The sequence below is a fragment of the Orbicella faveolata genome, unplaced genomic scaffold (assembly GCF_042242905.1).
Source record: "Orbicella faveolata isolate gen_17 unplaced genomic scaffold, um_ofav_v1 contig_24, whole genome shotgun sequence".
NCBI lineage: Eukaryota > Metazoa > Cnidaria > Anthozoa > Scleractinia > Merulinidae > Orbicella > Orbicella faveolata.
The window spans coordinates 25,240,652-25,262,976 of record NW_028301552.1 but is presented as its reverse complement, the minus strand read 5'-3'; the positions used below and the strand labels follow the sequence as shown (position 1 = coordinate 25,262,976).

At 39.1% G+C, this 22,325-nt stretch overlaps 1 protein-coding gene and 1 pseudogene across 6 annotated transcripts in view; one reads left to right on the top strand and one right to left on the bottom strand.

Annotated features, from left to right (window-relative positions):
- Positions 1 to 22,325, top strand: part of LOC110051717 (COP9 signalosome complex subunit 3-like) — a 226,401-nt gene that overhangs the window by 84,908 nt on the left and 119,168 nt on the right. For all 6 annotated transcript variants that reach the window (XM_089292882.1, XM_089292883.1, XM_089292880.1 and 3 more), the window contains 3 exons: positions 3,310 to 3,414; positions 8,016 to 8,105; positions 20,809 to 20,859. In XM_089292882.1, coding sequence (XP_089149008.1) covers positions 3,310 to 3,414; positions 8,016 to 8,105; positions 20,809 to 20,859 — 246 coding nt within the window. The remainder of the gene's footprint in view (positions 1 to 3,309; positions 3,415 to 8,015; positions 8,106 to 20,808; positions 20,860 to 22,325) is intronic.
- On the bottom strand, positions 10,750 to 13,748 carry LOC110051781 (uncharacterized; annotated as a pseudogene).

Here is a 22,325-nt window from a genome sequence, read left to right as displayed (position 1 = left end):
TGGATGTGAGTGGTGATCCATTCTGAGGCTGTGACCCAGCCACGTCCAGCTCCTCCTTGCCACTTGCTTGCTTATTGTCTCCATTCCTGCTCTTGCTCTAATCTCCTCATTTGTTATCCGCATTGGCCAGTAGATCTTTAATATCCGATGAAGGCTCTTATGTAAGAATGCATCCATTTTTTTCTCATCTGGACCTGAAATGGACCTTACTTCGAGTTTATTCACATGATGTGAATGAGAGGATACAATCAGAGATCCTTCACTTATTACGGTCGTTTTAATTACACTATTGTTCAAGTCAGCAAACTGCAGCAGTTTAGTTTCCATGCCATTAATTTCTATTCCCTGTATGTGTTTCTGAGCTCTAACAGCAATCGCCAAAATTTCCGCTGAAGTTAAGAAAAGGAATGGAGAAAGCAGCTCTCGCAGTTGAACTCCTCTTTCAGTGGTGAATTAATTTGAATGTAAGTCATTATTGATAGTGCAACTTTGAAAATTCTTGTAGAGAACTTATCAAAACACTCATAATGATATGCAAAGTTGAAATGCAGAACAATAATGTAGTTTTCTTGACTAGGTGAGCTTTGTTTGCACTGGTTACGTAAAAGCTATGCAATAAATACTGAGACGACTTGTTCACTCTTTTCACACTCTAATTTCCAGTGGAGTGCAGAGAAGGGAATGGCTCACGCCCCCTCCGCACCCTCATTGCATGTATCGTACCGCTAGACTTGACCTCCCCTAAGCCAAGCTGTTCCATCTTGGCTTAGTCTGCTGGTCAATTATTATTCCTATATCTAATTTCAACTCAGTATGAATGGAATACTGCTGCAAAACACAAAGACCCTGGACAAGCAGGCTATGCTAAATGGTGTAAGATTTGTTGAAGATTTTAGGCATATTTTCAAAGCACACAAGAAAGCTCTTTCTATTATATGGATAAAGCCTTTAAGGAAGAAAAGAAAGTCAAGTTTACAAATGCAAAACTTTATTTAGTGGGTAGGGTTGTTCCTCTATGACTTAAATTTAATTTAAGGGGCCATTATTTTAAATGTTATCTTTGTATGCACCATACCTAATTTTTTGTATGCACCAGAGATTAATGCCTAAAATCAACAGGCATTGTATTATCAGAGCTCCTGCATGCCGAAGGTGCACGAGCAGAGCCCCATACTGTAGAAAACCTGGTAACCCTTTGATCTGAAAAATTTTGGTTGTCACGTGGCTGTCTGTCCGTACGTACTTCCATCTGTACGTACATCCGTCCGTACGCCAATATCTTGAAAACTTAGAGAATAGCACCATTACTATAGCTACATCTTTGATTTTGGGCGTCCATGTAATGATTAATCGAAAGCTGTCACAACAAGCTATCTGCTGACCAGTATCACATGACCAAATCGCAGGCTCAGGTTTAGAGCTCATCGAGGTTGTGTGTTTGTTTTGAGGTTGACCGCTGACCAGTTTCTGGTTTTCTGACTGGATCGCAGGCTCAAGCCAGGTTATTTCTCTGCGGGAGAGGGAGGGAGTATGCGCAAAGGCAAAATTTCGGCGCGAATTAACCCCTGGCAGGTTGTTGACTTTTCTTCTGACATATTCCTTGTACAATCACCTCTTGGAAAGTCCCTGATATACCATGTTTGTAATTTCTACAATCTTGGTTATGCTTACTGGGTATAGTTTGTTAAAATTTCATAGCAAAACCACATGCTGAACAATTACATGCTCACAATTGATCATTTTTTGAGTTTGTGATCCAAGAAAAAATAATCCTTTTTTTCCTTTATGGTCAGTTATCGCAATCAAGAGCTTCACTTTTAGTCTTGGCTAAATCTATATATAAGGAACCAAAAAGCCACAGAGCCGTAAAGGCGTGGAGTTGTAAAGCCATAGAACCATAGAGCTGTAGAGCTTTAGAACCATAGAACTGTAAAGCCGCAGAACCGTAGAGTCGTAGAAACGTAGAACCTTAGAGCTATAAAGCCACAGAACTGTAAAGCCACAGAACTGCAAAGCCTGAAAGCCGTAGAACTATAGAGCCGTAGAGCCATAGAACCATAAAACTGTAAAGCCGTAAAGCTGTAGAGCCATAGAGCTGTAGAACCATAGAGCAGTAGAGCTGTAGAGTTCTAGAGCTGAAGAACAGTAGAGCTGTAGAACCGTAAAGCCATAGTGTTCATTATCTAGAAATATGTGATTGTAGAGCCATACTGTTCATTATCTAGATGTGTGATCGTAGACCCATAGAGCTTAGAGTTCAATTTGTAGAAATGATCGTTAACAAATGAGTTCAGTTGTAGGGTTGAATAAAGACTTCTACAACAGACCAAAAAACGTTGGTAACCATGGTAACATGCCACTGTTTATTATGTACCTGCAAGAGAAGAAGAACAAAGTGATTGGTGAAGGCGTAGAGGGGTAGCACTCTACGAAAACTTGTATGGCTACTTGAGCTTCATGAAATGGGGTGGGGTACCTTAATTGGCAAAGTTACTTGCATTTAGCTTAGCAGCACACTTTTTCAAATGATTATTGCATACATACTGCACTGCCTTGATGAATTGACAAGAACTTTATTTTTGCCATTATTGCTCGAATGTTCTGCAGAAATCATCTAAATTGTTTTCCTTCAACACTACGCCGGGGAAATTTGAAAATGCAACAATCACCAGTCATTTTGGGTTTGTGTTTTAGGAAGACTTGGGCAGGAAAATCTCGTGATTATTGTGATGTTGTGATTTTCAAAAACCTCCATTTTCAAATTGTTTCCTGTCTGCTCTGAAATGCAAAGCTGGTGTTTTCAAATTCTTCCAGTTTGAAGAGCGTTTTCAAAAAGTTCTGTTTTTGTGATGGATTAGTGTGGACGGTAGGGCTAACCATGGAAAGAAAGCTGCATTTTCAAATTTCACCAGTGCAGGGTGGATAAAGATTGTGCCAACTTCCCTAGTCCTTCACTCTACCAACTGAGCTTACACAACATTGCACGACAATAGGCATTTTTATCTGCTGTTGAACAGTATTTAAATTTAGGGACCTGCATTGTACACAACAGAAATATGCACTAAATTTTCCCCCTTGCCATAATTTATACAATGTACCTTAATTTTCAACAGTCTAAGATGAAACATAATAAATTATAAATAAGATTGCATTCCTTGTTTACCTGTTTCATAAACTTTGTTAAAATAAAGTAACCACTTCATAAGTTGAATTGTTTGTTGAAGTCATGCATCCTTGTTTGCAGCAGGTATTTCTATACACTATTAGCTGAGATGAACTGAAACTCTGGTTTGTTGTTCTTTCATGCAGGGTGGAAAGTTTGATGCCAAAGCATTACTTGGCTATTGTTATTATGGTGGAATGATTTACACTGCTCTGAAGAAGTTTGAGAAAGCCCTGTACTTTTATGAAGTGGTATGTACCATAAGGAATACCCCATGATCACTCTTGACATATCTTACAAATGGCTATCGAGGTATTTTTATGGTAGCATTTTTGAAAGATAATTTGTGCATATTATACTGACAGATAATTTGTGCATATTATTATAAATAAGGGTAGGAATGTAATCAAGCCCTTCCAACCTTTATTTGAGGAACATTAAGCCTTAGGTATCACTCATTCACATTGTCCCGGCTGTGACATAACGACATAAGGACATAAGGCCGTAAGGCCATATAATAGCAAAATATTTGGCTGTCAAAATAATGACTTAGAAACTCTGCATGATAAATGCATGTTGTGAATAAACTTCAGTAGTCAAATTAATGCTGGGTTCAGCAGACCAAGTTTGTGATAAATGCAGAGGACATTTGATCAAGAGAATGCAATAATTTAATTTTGCCTCAGATGATAGCATAATAATAATAATAATAATAATAATAATGATGATCTTTATTGAAATCTCCTCAGAAAACCTATTTACAAATCTTCACACATTCCACTATAATAATAAAAATAATGATAAAAATAATAACTTTTTTTTAAATTTTAGCATCTTTATGTATTTATTTAAACTTTCAATTTGATCTTCACGTGGATGTCTGTTAAACCTGTAAAACATGTTTCCGTATCTAATCATGATATCATGGTCACTACAACTCATACTAATACTACTATCATCATCATAACATTAATTAACATATTCCATACAAATTGGTATATACAAGGTAAAAGTAAGTAAAAGAAATAATAATAAAAGCTTTATTTAAAACTGAAAGACCGATCAGCGAAGTCCAGGAGGAAGACGCTGGTATAAAACGATGATCAGTATCTATAAATTACATGGTAAAAAACGATAATCAATCAAACAATACTACAAAAAAATCTTAACACTACATTTATGATCAGTCTTGTCTAAATCACTAAAAAATTTAAAAAGTTTAGTTTTAAAAATTTTCAGACTGCTGCAGTTTCGATGGTCATTTGGGAGGTCATTCCATTCCTTGGCAGCAGCGTACATGAATGTGGACTGGCCCATAGCAGTTTTAGTTCTAGGGAGATGAAGTTCTCTGTTGTCTCTCAAGACCTTGCCACGAAGGTCGGATCGTAATACAAAATAGGCTTGTAGTTGCCTGGAACAGTTATGATTGTTCATGATTCTATAAACTAACTGTAGACGTATATAACGCCGCCTATTGGATAAGGTTAACAGACCAAGCTTCTCTCTCATAAACTGTGTGCATGTTAAGTGATTTGTTCTCAAAATTATTCTCATCGCCTTATTTTGCAGCGTTTCTAAAAAAATCGGAGTTCTTCTTGCTGCAAAATTCCCATACGGTGCAACCATAGTCTAAAATACGTAGAATTGTTACTTTATAAATCTTCAATTAAATAGCGGGGATAAGAAAAGATGAAATTCTGTTTAAAAGTTTCAGTTTGGGATAAACCTTGGAGGCAACATAACACACGTGATTGTTCCATGATAACGACTCATCTACCACTACGCCAAGATACTTAGAATGCTTTTGTTGTTTTAAAATTGAATTTCCATAGAATATGTTTATGTCCCTGGTGGTTTTAAGTGCATTCTGGGACGCAATAACCATGGTTTCCATCTTTTTTGTGTTACAAATAAGGCCATTTCTTGCGGAACCAGTGTCGTACGCTCCTGAGGTCCTCGTTGACTTTGTGCTCAGCTAAATCAATGTCCTTAGAACTGGATAACGAGACATTGGAAGTATGGCATGCCTTCGATATATTATTAATGTGGATATTAAATAACGTTGATCTTAAAACCGACCCCTGCGGGACACCAAAGGAGAGATGCAACAGAGCCGAAATAGCGTCCTTGAAGACGACACACTGTGATCTCTCAGAGAGGTAACTGTTGAACCACCGAAGTTCGGACTCTTTGACACCATGAGATTGAAGCTTGGTGAGCAAAACATCATGTCTGATAACATCAAAGGCTTTTCTTAAGTCAAGGAAAACACTGACTGACTTGAGACCTTTATCAATTGCCATCTTCCATGAATCTACTACCTTAAGTAGAGCCACAGTAGTTGAGGAGAACTTGGAGTAGGCAAACTGATGCTGTTCTATGAGACCAGACTTGTAAGCAAAGTTCTGTAAGTCCAAATTTGCAAAGGATTCCAGGATTTTTGAAGTAGAGGGTAGCACTGAAATAGGTTGGTAATTATCACAGTCAGTTGCTGTGCCTCCTTTGAAAAGTGGTGTTACTCTTGCTTTTTTCCAGGCAGAAGGGAATTGACCAGCCTGAAGCAATTCATTGAAAAGATGAGTTAGGCTTTGAGAGACACTTGGTTCCGCCATTTTTAGGACTGTCGCGGAAATCCCATCTGATCCTGTTGCCTTTGTTTGGTTAAGATCCTTGATAGCTTTTGAAACCTCATTCACATTTCGCAAAGTAAATTTAAAGGATTCTATGTTTGATGGCACCGCGTCTGGAACAAATTCAGATTCGACTTCATTAGAGTTGGCTAAGAGAGAGGATGCTATTGACGTAAAATATAAGTTCAACGCATTGGCAATGTCTTTGTGAGCAGTCACCTCTTTGCCGTCAATAATCAGTCTATTGGTATCTCATGGTGCATTCTTGTTTGGGAGGACCTCCTTGAGAGTTTTCCAGAAGTTACACGGATTGGATCTACTTTCTGCTAATTCCTTGGTAAAATAATTCTCTCTGGCTTTTCTGAGTGGTGAGGGGACTAGATTTAGCAGAAGCCTATATTCCAACTAATCTGATGGCCGATTGAATTTCCTTGCTTTTTTGTGGAACTGATCATGCCTTCTCATTGTGGACAGTATTGATTTATCTAGCCAGAGGATGAGTTGACTGGCAAATGCATTTGCAGCGGATAGGAAAGTGCTCATTCATAGCATTAAGAAACAAGGATTGCCAGACGTAACATTTATCGTTGATGTCAGAAAAAATTTCCATATTGCTACGCAGCACAAATTGTAAGTCTGCGTTAAACTTTGCAATACATTGTGTGGTAAACGAATGGGTTTCAGTGTAACAGTGTTTAATAGGTTTGATTACTTGAGGAAGGCAATTATTGTTTTTCTTTTAGGATAGATGTACGAAAGATCAAATTTAGTTTGTCAAACTATTTTTATTTTCTCTTGAATTCTTGATGCAATGGTAGCCCTTGGAGCAAATTGGTATATTTTTTCTTAGGTCAACTTTGCAATGTGACTGCTCTACCTTAAGGTATTTAGACCAAAACAAGTAAGCTTAAACTAGCTGAAATCGTTTTAAATGTCTGAAAACTACAGTAACAAAACTAATACACAGAGGAAGTAAGGAATAGCCAAAGCATGTTCTCATACTGTTTTCCATTGCAATGTCATGTGACAGCACTGACACGCTGTGAGCATGGGTTATTTGTGACCTAAGTTCATGGAATGCTTTCAAAGGTTTTATAATTTGACAGAGTAAGCTTAAATTCTCCATGCACACGTATATATGTTATTTGCCGGCTGGGAGGTTCGTATGGTGAAAAACTGTGACCAAGGTCTTGAAAATGCTGCCCAAGGCCGCAGGCCAAGAGCAGCATTTTCAAGCCCGAGGTCACAGTTTTTCACCATACGGACCGACTGTAAGCCAGCAAATAACATGTTTATTTTTTTCCTGCAGTAAATTAGTTTTACAGATTACAAATGGGTTTGTTTACGCAACTCTAGCTTGTCATTGAATCGGCTTGCGCACCGTTTACTAACGATTTTTGTAAAAAGTCTCAGCAACGAGCGAGTAACTCAGATAGTAGACAAAGAAAGCTGTATTAAAAACAGATTTTTTTCGAACTACTTTGTGTTAGTTGCATTTATTTCACCAGTTAAGTTCTTCAAAATTGTTTTTGCAGTGTGAAATTTCATGCAAAGTTTAACGTTTTACTACAAAAACAATTTCTGTCAGTCGTTGCTTTTGAAATCACTTCGTCACTTTTCTACTGTAAATTGAATGCCAGAAAGCAAGGAAATTCGGTAAGTGTATTCCACAGAAATTCTTCTAAATACAGCAACGATCAGAGAGGTAAACTTGACTGAAATTGACTCAAATTTTACAGCAAGAGAAACACAGGATTACGCGCCATTACAGCTCCAAGCTACAAACAATTAAGCAAACTCTCACAACTTCAAAACACTCAATTGAATTTACTTACAGTAACTTTCCTTGCCATTTTAAAGTGAACAGAGGTAAACTTGCGTTGACTAATTGTCGATGGATGTGTAAAAAAGGCAAAAGATTGACGATTACCACTAACTTTTGGGAGCGAAATTTAGGCAGCGGGAAGAAAATCCGGCCTGTGGGCCGTATCCTGAAAAGCTGGACCAGTCACGTACGTATGATTAGCCAATCAAATACAAGGATTTAGGATTCCGGCCCGCTCAGATGCTTGAGAAAAAATAAAGGAGGTATATGTTACACTACAAGTACAAACTGTATGTATATGTGAGGCCTTATGTGTCTAAATGTGCAATGAGGACATGGTAATGAAATGACAAGTGCATACAGATTTTATTATTTATATCATTTCCTTTAATTGCAGGTAGTAACATGTCCTGCCGTTGATGTGAGTCACATAATGCTTGAGGGATACAAAAAGTTCATTCTTGTCTCCCTTATTCTTCATGGAAAGGTGAGACCATCTTGAACTTTGTTATTAGTGTTTTTTTGCAAACAATGTTATTAGTAAAAATTTAAAAACGATCTCTGGCTGAAAGGATTAAAAAATTACAAGCTTTTGACTGCCTGAACTACATGCAGTCTTCAGGCGGTAAAATGTGAATGACAATGACGTCATTCACATTTTACCCGTCAAAGACTGTAGCTCAGGCAGTCAAAAGCTTGTAATTTTTTAATCATTTCAGCTAGAGATTGTTTTAAATTTTTACCATGTTTTATTCTGGCTGCGACCCTTCAATATTCTTACATAAATGTTATTAGTATAATTTGCTTTATATGTTACCAAGTGAAATTCCTTTAGGTAGATCTAGAAGATGTTGGTATCACACTATTTTTTTATGAATTGAAGAGTACTGGAAACTGAGATCACTGTCATAAGTGGTTTGAATACAACTACCATTTCCTCATGCAGTGTTGCTAACATAATGTGCTCAAACCCCCTGTCCAGTTTGTTGTAGTTTCTAAATAACACTTGGAGATAGTTGTTGGAGAGATGTAATTAAAACATTAGTGTGCCACCAATATGTCAGTGATTGCCTATACATGATAAGGTTTAAATTTCAGGTCGCAAATTACAGTAGTTGGAACAGTCACAAAATGCTTAGGCAAAGAGGGGTTTTTCTGGCAAGACATGTTTGCATTTCTTAACAAGAGATTTAAAGTTGTCAGTTTTGAGGGTATAGAAAAGGCCTGAAAAGTTCCTTCATTTTCAGTTGCAATGATCATTTAAGGCAAATCTCAGAGAATTACATCTGCTCCAATTGGAAAGGAAAGTTTACAAAAACTAAGTGTTCAGCAACAGTTAGCAAATGTCACTCTTCTCGCGAAATACCCTGGTCAGTGGAGTAACCACCTAAAATGTTCAGGATCCATTGGCTGACTGACTGAGTGAGTGAATTCTTTCTTCCCTCTAACTACACTATCACTTGTTAAAAAGCAGTTATTTTGATTAAAATTCACCTTTGAAAGGGGAAAATCAATTAAAAGAACTTGGGTAAGTCTTGAAGTATTTTGTTCTGAAAGCTTTCGAAGTCACAGACTATCTTACTTGCACACCCAATGGCATAGTGGTAATTACAAAACTTTGTTGTCAACAGGATGGATGATGATGATTTTGATGATGATTTTATCTCTTTTTTTCTTGTAACTTCATTGTATTTCATTAACTTGTGATGATGATGGAATTAAACTTATCATGATGATGATGATAATGAGGATGATCAGGATGATCAGGATGATGATGAGGATGAGGATGATGATGAGGAGGATGAGGATGATGAGGAGGAGGATGATGAGGAGGATGAGGATGATGGGGAGGAGGATGAGGATGAGGATGATGAGGAGGAGGATGATGAGAAGAATGAGGATGATGGGGAGGAGGATGATGATGAGGAGGATGAGGATGATGAGGAGGATGAGGATGATGAGGATTAAACGGATGGTGGATTTTGCGCCCTTCTTGGTGGACTTAACGACTCAAAAATGTGGACTTAACAACTCTGTGTTGACTAGGCGACTCGGCAAAGTTGACTTAGCGACTCAACTGTGGACTGAACGACTTTTTCTGTGGACTGAACGACTTTTTCTGTGGACTGAACGACTTTTTCTGTGGACTGAACGACTTTTGTGTGGACTGAATGACTTTTTGTGTGGACTACTCGACCGACCAGTAGATTTTGAGACCAAACTATTCACTGCATTTTCTTCTCATCCACTGTTCTGCTTTTGGGGTGTAAAAAGAACTAAGAAAGCAATTTTGAGCATTTACGTTGGTTTCTTTCATAGTTTTCTTTTCGAGTTGAACTCTTTGGACATATCTTTAGAGCTGCAGTTCTCGATTTATAAAATCTTCAACGCGGTAAAATAGAAGTGTATTGCCCTCATAAAAGTTATATTATAAAATGAACTCCTTTTTTAAGCATTTTACTCAATAACAACAAGCTCATCCTGACCTCACGAGATTGTATACAGCAGTAAACTGTAATAGCTAAAGTGGTAACGCTAATGCAACCGTTGTATGATTCAAGAATATTAATGCTCGCTACACTGGCTGAAAAGTAGCACGTGTTCACAAAAATCTCAACATGATCTCAGGAGATTGCACATGGCAATAAACTGTAATAACTGAACTGGTAATGTTGATGAAAGTGACTCATGTGCCAGTAATAAAGGGAAGGTTGACACGTAGAGCAATGACTATGCCAGTAATCTTTACAATCGATATTAAGCATAAGCGTTCTATCACCATTAAAAGCGTGCCCGGAAAAACAGGTCAAATGATTTTCCACGCCATACGCGGCCACAAGTTATTGCAACATCAACACACGATACATCTAAAAATTGATCTACAATAATTTTCTCCGCATTGCCTGTGTCTACAATTTTTTCCTTGGCTAATTAATGTCAAACGAAGACCCCTTATCTGTGACTTTCCGATTGGAGTACCTTTAAAAAAAATTACTACCCACAGTCAAGTTGCTTTGGTCAAAATCCACAGTGTCACTTATCGAAATAACTGTTACAGCCATTCTACGTCACAAGCGAAGGCAATTTGCTACGTTGAAACAGACTGAAAGTACAAAATAATATGGCCAGAAAGGTAAAATCAAATGCTCATATATTAACTAAAAGTGCTACTTTGGAGCTATTTATATTTGACAAGTACCGTTCACGTGTGACGTAGAATGACTTAAAGGATTTGGAAATCGTATTTCACAATTTACAGCTCACAACGAAATCCTTCAAAAACAGTTCATTGTAGTCATAACGTGCATACAATATAAACAAAAGTAAACAAGTATTCATGAACGTCTAAGTGGCCTTAACATCATACATCTGTTTGCACACAACACCGCAACACATCCAGTCATTGTATTACAAGAATTCAAGCTAAACGTGTTTGCTTGAATGTTACTGATTACTTTCTCCACTGCCTGATATGTGTGGAGCGAAGACCTCTTATTTTATCCGTCACTTTCTGTTTTGTGTATTTTTCATAGATTTGTCCATGACCATTCTGCTTCAGTCGCTCTACCACAACCCTCTGTTCTATCTTCGCACCCCTCTGAATCATGTCCTTGAAAAGTTCTTTGAACAGACTGACCTCTTCCTCGTCAAAGACTCTTGATTTACTTTGACTTGTAGATGGACCCATAACTGAGCTGGCATCCGAATCCCCCTCCTTAATGGCATCGTCACTTCTCTGGGTGTCTTGCAGACATTCACTATCGATTTTCTTAAACCGATACAATCCCCTTATTTTGTCGAGCAATCTTTTGTTTTCAAAATTTTTTGAGCAGTGGATGGGTCTGCTTAAGTGCTAATACTTCTCTCATTGTTACTGATTGATGGCTTATCTGGTCTGCAAACACTTCCTGGACTGCTTTATGCTCTTCTTCTGTCCAGGTCTGCCGTAGAGGTGGTGTATGTGTTAGGTCGTTGTCATCATATGCATTAGATTCAGGATCAACTTTTCTTTCACGAGATGATATAACAGAAGACGAATTCCCATGCATAATGGCAGCTAACTGCCTGGCTGCAAAAGCAGAGTTTGCACGCTTCTGAACTAGATTGTAATGCTTATCTGCTGTATGCTCACTGTGTGCCATGTGGGCAGCAACACTCCCCTTGACTTTGTTATTGTGGTTACGGACAGCAGTGGTGCAAAACTTCCTCATCAGAGTGCCGGATATGCGCCTGTCATTCCCAATCATACCAGCCTTTCTCCAGGCACTGGTCAATGCTGCTGAAAGATCACTGCTTGACATCTTCCCTCCTCTCCAATTTAGAAACAAAGAATCACTTTCATCGCCTGGGTCAACTTGACTTCTTGCACACTCCACATAAATGTCTACCCATGCCTTTAGACTGTTGTCAAAACAGAGGTTGGCTTGACCGTGGCACGAAAAGGTCTTGTGATCTTTTACTGCAACCATGTAGGTTCCATCTACACAGGTCATCTTGTTGTACTCTGCAAGGGTACTGTTCGTTAAAACACCACTCCTATGCCCATTCTGGCTCAAGATGTAAATGAACAAGAAGTTTCGCAGATCACAGTACTCCTTTTGGCTTAATACAGGAAGTTTCTCCTTGTTGTCAATCAACTCGTCTAAAAATTTGACTTGACTCCGTGCAAACGCTGTTTTGGCAAACTCTTGCACCTTTTCTGGAGTTATGAGGCAAGACAAATCTTCCTCTTGTTTTTCCCAGAATCTTTGCTTCACATCTTTGCTTCACATCTTTGCTCAGGCTTTTACACCATTCACCACATTTTCTGTACAGGGCATCTGCCGCTTTTCGACATTCCTGAGAAAGCCCAACATCATCTTCAGTCATAGCAAAGGTATAAAACTTCCTCAGAGAATGTAAATAACTCACTGTTGTTCCAGCCTTGACAGTAGCTCTAGATTCTGGATAGAACTTGTCACGGATCAGTACCTTATCAAAAAGACTTTCAATGTTCTCTGTTCCTAGTATGATAAGTACCTTCTGTACTTGTCACACTACCAGTGAAGCTGGCTTTGGATCTTTCTCACCTCCGTCAGGACTTAGAATCCACTTTTCAAACTTGTCAAAAATTCTTCTACTGTCCTGGGTCAGTATAAAGACTGACGTGTCGATTTCCGCCTCACCACTTTCATCTTCATCATAGTCGGGATTTGCTGCATCATCTTCAGCTTCGGTTCCTTCCAACCCTTGAACCTCATCCATTATGGTGTTTTCGTCGTCTGCAGTCGAGGAACCGCTTGCTGTTTCGATCTCTTGCTTACCAGTTAAGCTTGTTGTAAGAGACGTATTGTATTCCCCCTTCTTGTTCAGCTGCATGATAACTGTTTCAGGAGTGGTGTCATTAATCTCACTTACAGTATCGCTCTCGATGTCTACATACTTCCGACTGCAAGAATCTTTCCAGCTGTAAACAGGTCTAGATTCCTTTAATGCCCTCCGGTATCGTTCGGTTCCTTTTAGATAACCGTGTTGTTTCTGTAAGTGTTTGGAGAGATACCGTTGTTTGCGCCACATTCAATGCAGTATTTCTGCTTCCGCTTGTCACGTACAGCTTTCGGTTTTCTGGAATTTCTCTGATGGTGACGTATGTCAAAGTGGTTAACTGCATTTCTGGCACGGTCTGCTTTCCATCTGTGGACATTTCTCAAATGTCGTGGGAGCTGAAATACTTTTGCACCACAACGCAGAGGGCATTCAAACTTGTTTCTTGTTTGCGACTTAATCTCTTTGACAACTTGGACTTCATTCTCATCCTCATCTCTGTTATCCTCCCCACTTCCAGATTGTTCTTCTTGGTCCTCCTCGTCCTTGCCACTTTCGGAATCTGACTGACTGCTATCCGATTGATCTTCTTTCTCACCCTGGGCCACAATGTTTCTTACTTTTGCTTCATTTGAATAACCTTTGACACATTCTGCGTTTCTTTTGTTTGACATAACTTTAACATCGTTTCCTTGCTTCCTTGCGAATAATTCTTCTTGAGTCTTAATGAAAACTCTTGCTGTCTCGTTATTACTTTCTTCTGTTTCGTTTTCCATTCCAGACAGAATCGTCACTTTCTGTTCCTGGAGGGTCTCTTTTTGTTACAGCTTTGAATAGCCCCTTGAGGGCCCACATGTGTCTTTCAGCCTAAAATAAATCGAACTATTTAGACTTGTAACAGTATTTTATTGCATCTTTAAAACACCTTTAAACGATAAGTAATAAAACAATTAACAAGAGGTTACGCAATATTGAAACAAATTATAACTAGTGAATGTTCTTGTTGCATTTACATTTCTATAAGGCAGAAAGGTTAGCTCTATGAAGACAATCTCAACCACATCTTATCTGGGCTTTACTCAAGATAATAACATTTCTTGACAGTAGCAACTTCATCAGAAGTATTTTTGTTAAGAACCATAACGCGAAAGTAAAATTTTACATCCAGCAAAAGTACCTCACAAGTAAAGTCAAACGGTAATTGCACAAATTCAGTATGCTTTCAACTGTTTTCCCAGATATGCTGAAATAACTATACTTGAGGTTTGAAAAAATGGCTAAATAACCCCTTTAAAGTTATAAAACCTGTAAAAATCAAAGATTAGGAGATTGTGTTCAACTAAGATGGGAGTGACCAAGAAAAAAGAAGCCAGACAGTGGCAATAGACTGAAATTTTCAGTGCACTGCAAGTGGAGTGATTCCAAGACCAGCCAAACAACCAATTGCGTAGCAAGGAAGCTTTGAATGATTGAGTTTAACAGTATATTATCTGTGAGAAGGATAAATTGTACTTTGTTTACAAGCAGTAAGAAAACAGCTTGCAGCCGTTCATGTGGAAGACAGCCTCCAAAGAGGCTATGTGTATCTTAGTAAATGGTTTGAACCCAGGAGTATCAGTAGTTCGTATAGTGTGATCGTCCGGGTGAGTGTAGTTCTGAAAAGAACTGTTGTTGGTGACTGACGTTTCGACAACCTGAACGGAAGTCATCTTCAGACAGTGCATTACAAACGGTGCCTTACAAAATTTTGGAAAAAAAGCGATAACTAAGGTCTTGACAGATAAATAAATTATGAAACAAACAAGAACAACCATGTGTGACAGCCATAACTCTCATGTTACTGCTTCTACTCTGTGGTAAGTTTGGACTCGTATAAAAACGCCTCTCTTGTGAAGATCACCTCATACTAACCACCTCTCTCTTAAAACAATCCCACTCTAGTAAGTCGTACTCTTCCTATCAATACTCCTACATTGTACTAACCTCTGTCTGTCTTATAATAACGAACCCTAGCAATCTTCATCTCACTTACCAATATGGTTACTCTGTAGTAATCCCAGTTTCTTAGCAAGCCACAACCTCCTTACCAACACCCATACTCTGAAGTAAACAGTCTCTCACAACCCCCAACCTAGTAAAATACACCCCTCATACCAGCAATCCCCTTCATTGTAGCAACCCATTTCTCACCAAACCCGCCACTCTGCAGTAAGCTCTGCCTCTCTTATAACACCTTTCTTACTGATCCCCTTACTCTGTAGTAACCCCTGTCTCTCTTATGACAACAACCCCTAGTAAGCCACACCCTTCTTACTAATCACCCTACTCTGTTCTAACCCCTGTCTCTCTTATAACAATAAACCCTAGTAAGTCACACCCTTCTTACTAATCCCCCTACTCTGTAGTAACCCCTGTCTCTCTTGTAACAATAAACCCTGGTAGGCCACACCCTTCGTATTAATCCCCCCTACTCTGTAGTAACCCTTGTCTCTTATATAATAATAAACCCTAGTAAGCCACACCCTTCTTACTAATCCCTCTACTCTGTTCTAATCCCTGTCTCTCTTATATCAATAAACCCTGGTAAGCCACACCCTTCTTACTAATCCCCCTTCTCTGTAGTAACCCCTGCCTCTCTTATAACAATAAATCCTAGTAAGCCACACCCTTCTTACTAATCTCCCTACTCTGTAGTAACCCGTCTCTCTTATAAGAATAAACCCTAGCAAGCCACACCCTTCTTACTAATCTCCCTACTCTGTAGTAACCCGTCTCTCTTATAACAATAAACCCTAGTAGGCCACACCCTTCTTACTAATCTCCCTACTCTGTTCTAACCCCTGTCTCTCTTATAACAATAAACCCTAGTAAGCCATACCCTTCTTTCTAATCCTCCTACTCTGTAGTAACCCCTGTCTCTCTTATAACAATAAACCCTAGTAGGCCACACCCTTCTTACTAATCTCCCTACTCTGTTCTAACCGCTGTCTCTCTTATAACAATAAACCCTACTAAGCCACACCCTTCTTACTAATCCTCCTACTCTGTAGTAACCCCTGTCTCTCTTATAACAATAAACCCTAGTAGGCCACACCCTTCTTACTAATCTCCCTACTCTGTTCTAACCCCTGTCTCTCTTATAACAATAAACCCTAGTAAGCCACACCCTTCTTACTAATCCTCCTACTCTGTAGTAACCTCTGTCTCTCTTATAACAATAAACCCTAGTAGGCCACACCCTTCTTACTAATCTCCCTACTCTGTTCTAACCCCTGTCTCTCTTATAACAATAAACCCTAGTAAGCCACACCCTTCTTACTAATCCCCCTTCTCTGTAGTAACCTCTGTCTCTCTTATAACAATAAAACTTAGTAAGTCACACCCATCTTACTAATCCCCCAACTCTGTAGTAACCCTCTCTCCCCACTACTCTGTAGTATGGGCTGCACATCTTATAACACCCCTAGTAAACTGCCCCTCTCCTAACAATGCCCATACCTTGAAGTAACCCATCTCTTTTATATTGAGCCTGGTCTTTCTTTTAATAACCCCACCCTAGAAAACCAGCACTTTTGTAGCAGCCCCACTATTTTTTGGTCCTGGTGCTAGGTTTCTTAAAGCCCACTCTAGAAAGAGATCAGGTAGTTGTATGTGTCTGCTGCCCCTTTCACATCCCACATCCCACCCCCTCCTGCACATGAATTTTATCATTTATTCAGCTAAGACAAACATCGTGATTGTTGTTCATACAAGATTTAATTTCACGCATGAACAAATGCAACAGTTTAGCGCATTTCAAATACAGAGACTTAACGATGGTATGACGGGTTGTTTTGATTTGCTCTCCGCTTTCTCATCCGTCTTATATATATATCATGTGCTATATCTAACACCTGTGACAAATGTTAGGCTTAAAAGCTAGCACTGAATCAAGACACAATTTCAACAAGCCAATTTACTTTCGTCTCGTTCAATTCTACATAAGGTCTTTAATACCGGGTTGAGGCCTATTTAAACAGACCATTTTAATAACAGCTCACTGAATTAAGCTTCTGCATTGTCAGTCTAGTAACATTTCTAGATATGTATAGAAAAATACTTTATGTAAGCGCTGCATGTGCATGTCATCAAAATTCAATCACTAACCTGAGACTTCCTGACTTGGTGTCCTTTATCGGAGGCTTCTCGAAAGTTCACACGGGCCTGTTTCAGTTCCAGCAAGATATTTGCCTCCGTATATCTGCTTTTCGGATTCATCACTGACTAAAGATTATCATACATAGGTCAAGGGAGGACTGAGCTTGAAGTACTGAAGCTAGGAGGAATTTTCAGATTTACGTAACGTTAATTGAGTAAACTGATACTGTTGTTTTAGCCAGCAAGCTATTACCATATAAATCAACCGAAAAGCAGGTTTAGTTGAAAGCAGATCGGGGATAATTAAACTCCTTTTTTCACAAGTATGTTCCTATTCTAGCTATTTCGCACCTGTTTCGCATTAACAAATAATTGTAGAAAATGACTTACCTTCGATTCCATCACAACACGCAGAGAGAGTGAGCACATGTAAAGCTACGACCGCATAGATCCATGGGTAGATGTCAGGCTTTATACTTCACAAGGGGAATGTGGGGGAAAGAAGATACGGTGGTCATAACTAAGCTGATCTGCTTACACGACAAGATTTTTCATATTATTGATTTATACCAGTATTGCTACGATCTGAGGCAAAGCAGCATTAACTACTGTGATACGGGCATCTGAAATGTCGTTGCAAAGGTTCGAAAAACTTGGGTGGGGTCACAAAGTAAATTTTATTTGTTCGTCCTTCGTAATGTTCAAAAGCATAATGTACGGCATAACTTGGGGTTTGGAGTTGAAATTTGAACGTTACTTTTGTTGTAAATCTGATGAAGACCTGTGTGCAATATGCGACCTCACAACTATTAAAACGTATCTCAAAGTTCATGGTTTTGACAAAACGGCACAAAAACATAGTCGAGACACCGCTTTGGAGAGGCGTTTATGCCGTGAAAATCCTGGGTTACCTTGTTGAAATCTATACCAAATATTTTCACACTTTTGACAACCGCACATTCAGTGGACTTGGTGACCGCTACGTTGAAGGTCCCTTTCGAAGAGGCTTCGAAAAAAATAAAAAACAAATTTGTTAGCAGTTCTAATTTTGCAGACAAATAGATATTACTTACTTTTATCCCTAATATAAATTTGGAGAAAATCCATTAAATATGCCGTTCGTTATTTTTATTTGACTTCGAAAATGCTTCTTTTAAATTCTTCAAGAAATTTTTACTTCGCATTGATCGTTAGATGTAAAGCATTTTGTCCCGTTTGCAAAACGCCAAGGAAAACATGATATAAAAAGTTTTGTGGTAATAGATGAGCTCCGAAAAGGTTAAATGGTATCTAGATAGCCCACATAATCTGTCAAAATCGTAGTTTACCACTTAATTTTGTTGCTTACCACAACTTTTGTTGACAAAGCGACCGCACAGACTTTTGAAACGGTCTAGTAAAGGCCCACTTTAATCATTTTTTGCCATGTTTATACATGATGTAGAATTACTATTGTAGTTAATAGCTATGCAGTTGGAATTTAAAAAGATGAAAATTTAGCTCTTAGAAAAATATTTAAAGTTAAGGTCGCAAAGCCTGAAAACCATTCGTCTAATGAGGAGGATGAGGATGATGAGAAGAATGAGGATGATGGGGAGGAGGATGATGATGAGGAGGATGAGGATGATGAGGAGGATGAGGATGAGGAGGATGAGGATGATGATGAGGAGGATGAGGATGATGATGAGGAGGATGAGGATGATGAGAAGGAGGATGATGAGGAGGATGAGGATGATGAGGAGGAGGATGATGAGGAGGATGAGGATGATGAGAAGGAGGATGATGAGGAGGATGAGGATGATGAGAAGGAGAATGATGAGGAGGATGAGGATGATGATGAGGATGATGATGAGGATGAGGATGATGAGGAGGAGGATGATGAGGAGGATGAGGAGGAGGAGGATGATGAGGAGGAGGATGAGGATGATGAGAAGGAGGATGATGAGGAGGATGAGGATGATGAGGAGGATGATGAGGAGGATGAGGATGATGATGAGGAGGATGATGAGGATGATGAGGATGATGAGAAGGAGGATGAAGATGAGGAGGATGAGGATGATGAGAAGGAGTATGATGATGAGGATGATGAGGAGGAGGATGATGATGAGGAGGATGAGGATGATGAGAAGGATGATGATGAAGAGGATGAGAAGGAGGATGAAGATGAGGAGGATGAGGATGATGATGAGGATGATGAGGAGGAGGATGATGATGAGGAGGATGAGGATGATGAGGAGGATGATGAGGAGGAGGATGAAGATGAGGAGGATGAGGATGATGAGAAGGAGGATGATGATGAGGATGATGAGGAGGAGGATGATGAGGAGGATGAGGATGATGAGGAGGAGGATGAGGATGATGAGAAGGAGGATGATGAGGAGGATGAGGATGATGAGGAGGAGGAGGATGAGGAGGATGAGGATGATGAGGAGGAGGATGATGAGGAGGATGAGGATGATGAGAAGGAGGATGAAGATGAGGAGGATGAGGATGATGAGAAGGAGTATGATGAGGAGGATGATGAGGAGGAGGAGGATGATGAGGAGGATGAGGATGATGAGAAGAAGGATGATGATGAGGAGGATGAGAAGGAGGATGAAGATGAGGAGGATGAGGATAATGATGAGGATGATGAGGAGGAGGAGGATGATGATGAGGATGATGAGGAGGATGATGATGAGGATGATGAGGAGGATGATGATGAGGATGAGGATGATGAGGAGGAGGAGGATGAGGAGGAGGAGGATGAGGAGGATGATGAGGAGGAGGATGAAGATGAGGAGGATGAGGATGATGAGAAGGAGGATGATGATGAGGATGATGAGGAGGAGAATGATGAGGAGGATGAGGATGATGAGGAGGATGATGATGAGGAGGATGAGGATGATGAGAAGGAGGATGATGATCAGGATGATGAGGAGGAGGATGATGAGGAGGATGAGGATGATGAGAAGGAGGATGAAGATGAGGAGGATGAGGATGATGAGAAGGAGGATGATGATGAGGAGGATGAGGAGGAGGATGATGAGAAGGAGGATGATGATGAGGAGGATGAGGATGATGATGAGGATGATGATGAGGAGGATGAGGAGGAGGATGAAGATGAGGAGGATGAGGATGATGATGAGGATGATGAGGAGGAGGAGGATGATGAGGATGATGAGGAGGAGGATGATGATGAGGAGGAGGAGGATGATGATGAGGATGAGGAGGATCAGGATGATGATGAGGATGACGAGGACAAGGACGACAACTATTTTAGGCCCTAAGAGGTCACTGTAGAATTTGAAACTTTGCACCTCTTGATGGGCAGGGGGCCTTGAGCACAGAATTTACCCATTTGCAGCCTTCAAATCAGAAACATTGAAAAAGTTTTTTCTGTGATTCCAACATCTTTACATACTTAAGAATAATTTTTCGCTAATTGCAGTTTATATATCAACCTGGGAAAGAACTTTTTTTCTCAAACCCTTCCACACACGTAAAGACTCACATCAACTAGAGTGTGCAGCAAATGTGTTGAAACACCTTGATAAATAAACACAGTTTTGAAACACCATGCTAGGTAATGAAAGTGAACTCAGAAAACAACTTTAAAGTTTGAAATTCTGTTTGAAATGGGTTCCCTTTACAGTCACTTACATAGCACGCATATTGTTTCTGTACTGTAGGATTTAAATAGTAGATGAAATTATCTTGTCTCTGCTGTTAAGATATTCATTATACACACTATTTCTCTTACTTATCAGATAATTGATCTCCCAAAATACACTTCACATGTGGTCATGAGATTTTTAAAGGTAACTATAGAGAAATGTCTTATCATATTGATGCAAAAGCTTGTTACTGGTCATTAACATTGTATAGATCTCAGTTTTGTAGGAACCATTGCCTCAAGTCATCAGCCTGCTATACTCTTGTACAGTAAAAAGCTCTTTTGGAGTGTTCAATATTATGTTGCTCTTTAATTATGCACTCAATTGAATTGATTTTCACAAACCTTTGTTTATTTAAACATGTAGAGTTTTCATTGATCAACACTAAGTATTACTTATTGTACTGAATATTTACTTAAAAGTGTCATTATTCTCTTTAACAATTGCAAGTATTTACTGGATTTTGAGTACATTTATATGCCATTGAAAGTAGTGTACCAACACACAATGTTATCATCTTTAAAGCATTTGTCTCTTTGTCTATTTGTCCACTGGTGGGTTTGCGAGAGTCAAACGATTAAGAGGGATTTTTCTCAGAAAACTAACTTTAACTAGTACTGTTTTATTCAATTTGACAAGGAGTTAATTCATGCCTCCTACATTTGCACTTTTAACCTTTATTTGTACCTTTAGCGTTTATTTTTGTGTTTAATGCTATTATTGCCATTATTTAAATGCTATTATTTAAAGAAATACACATCGTGCCTTCAACAGACCCATCTGTTTACATAGTATTGCCTTTAAAGATCAGCCATCAGCCGACTGTGTACGCAAAGATATCTATTCTCTGGGAGCCAAGATCGATGTTAATGTAAAGCCTGTCTTTACAAGCTGAAAACTGTCACAAACTCTGAGTGTCAAGGAAAACAAGCCCCCGATCGTCAACACGCAATGCGTTGTATACTTATTTCAATGTGATTTGTGCTATTATGTCCGGTTCACTGCCCGACACTTACATCCGTGCATAAGTGAACACCATTATTCAGCCATCGGGAAACACCTTGAAACACAGCATGGCAACAACAGAACAAAGACTGACCACCTTTTTAAAGTTCTGAGGAAATGTAACAGCAAGTTCGATTGCTTAGTCTAGGAGATGTTGTACATAAAGGACATCAATCCTTCTCTTAACATGCAAGCCGGCTCCATTCAGGCCAAACTGTTTACTTGACCCTTTAGTACATTTTTCTTTTTTGTTTCTTACCTTGGCAATTATACCTGTAGGACCCGCAAATAGTTTATGTATTGTTTCATATTTTATATATTCTTAGTACACCTTATACTTTTTCAATTTTTAACTTGATAATGGCATAACATAGCACCGAAACATCCTTCACTTTTTAAAATGTGTTTTAAAAATCTTTTAGCATTTAACCTCTTGATCAATTCATTTTCTAAATCTCTCCAGTTACGTACATTGAAATGCGACAATCAACTGCACCTATGCAGATGTTTGGAAAAGTGCAGTATTCGACTCATCAAATGTGAAGGTGCCATCAATTTCACACAACTCTGTCAAAACCTTGACGTATTTCCAACTTTTGGGAAGT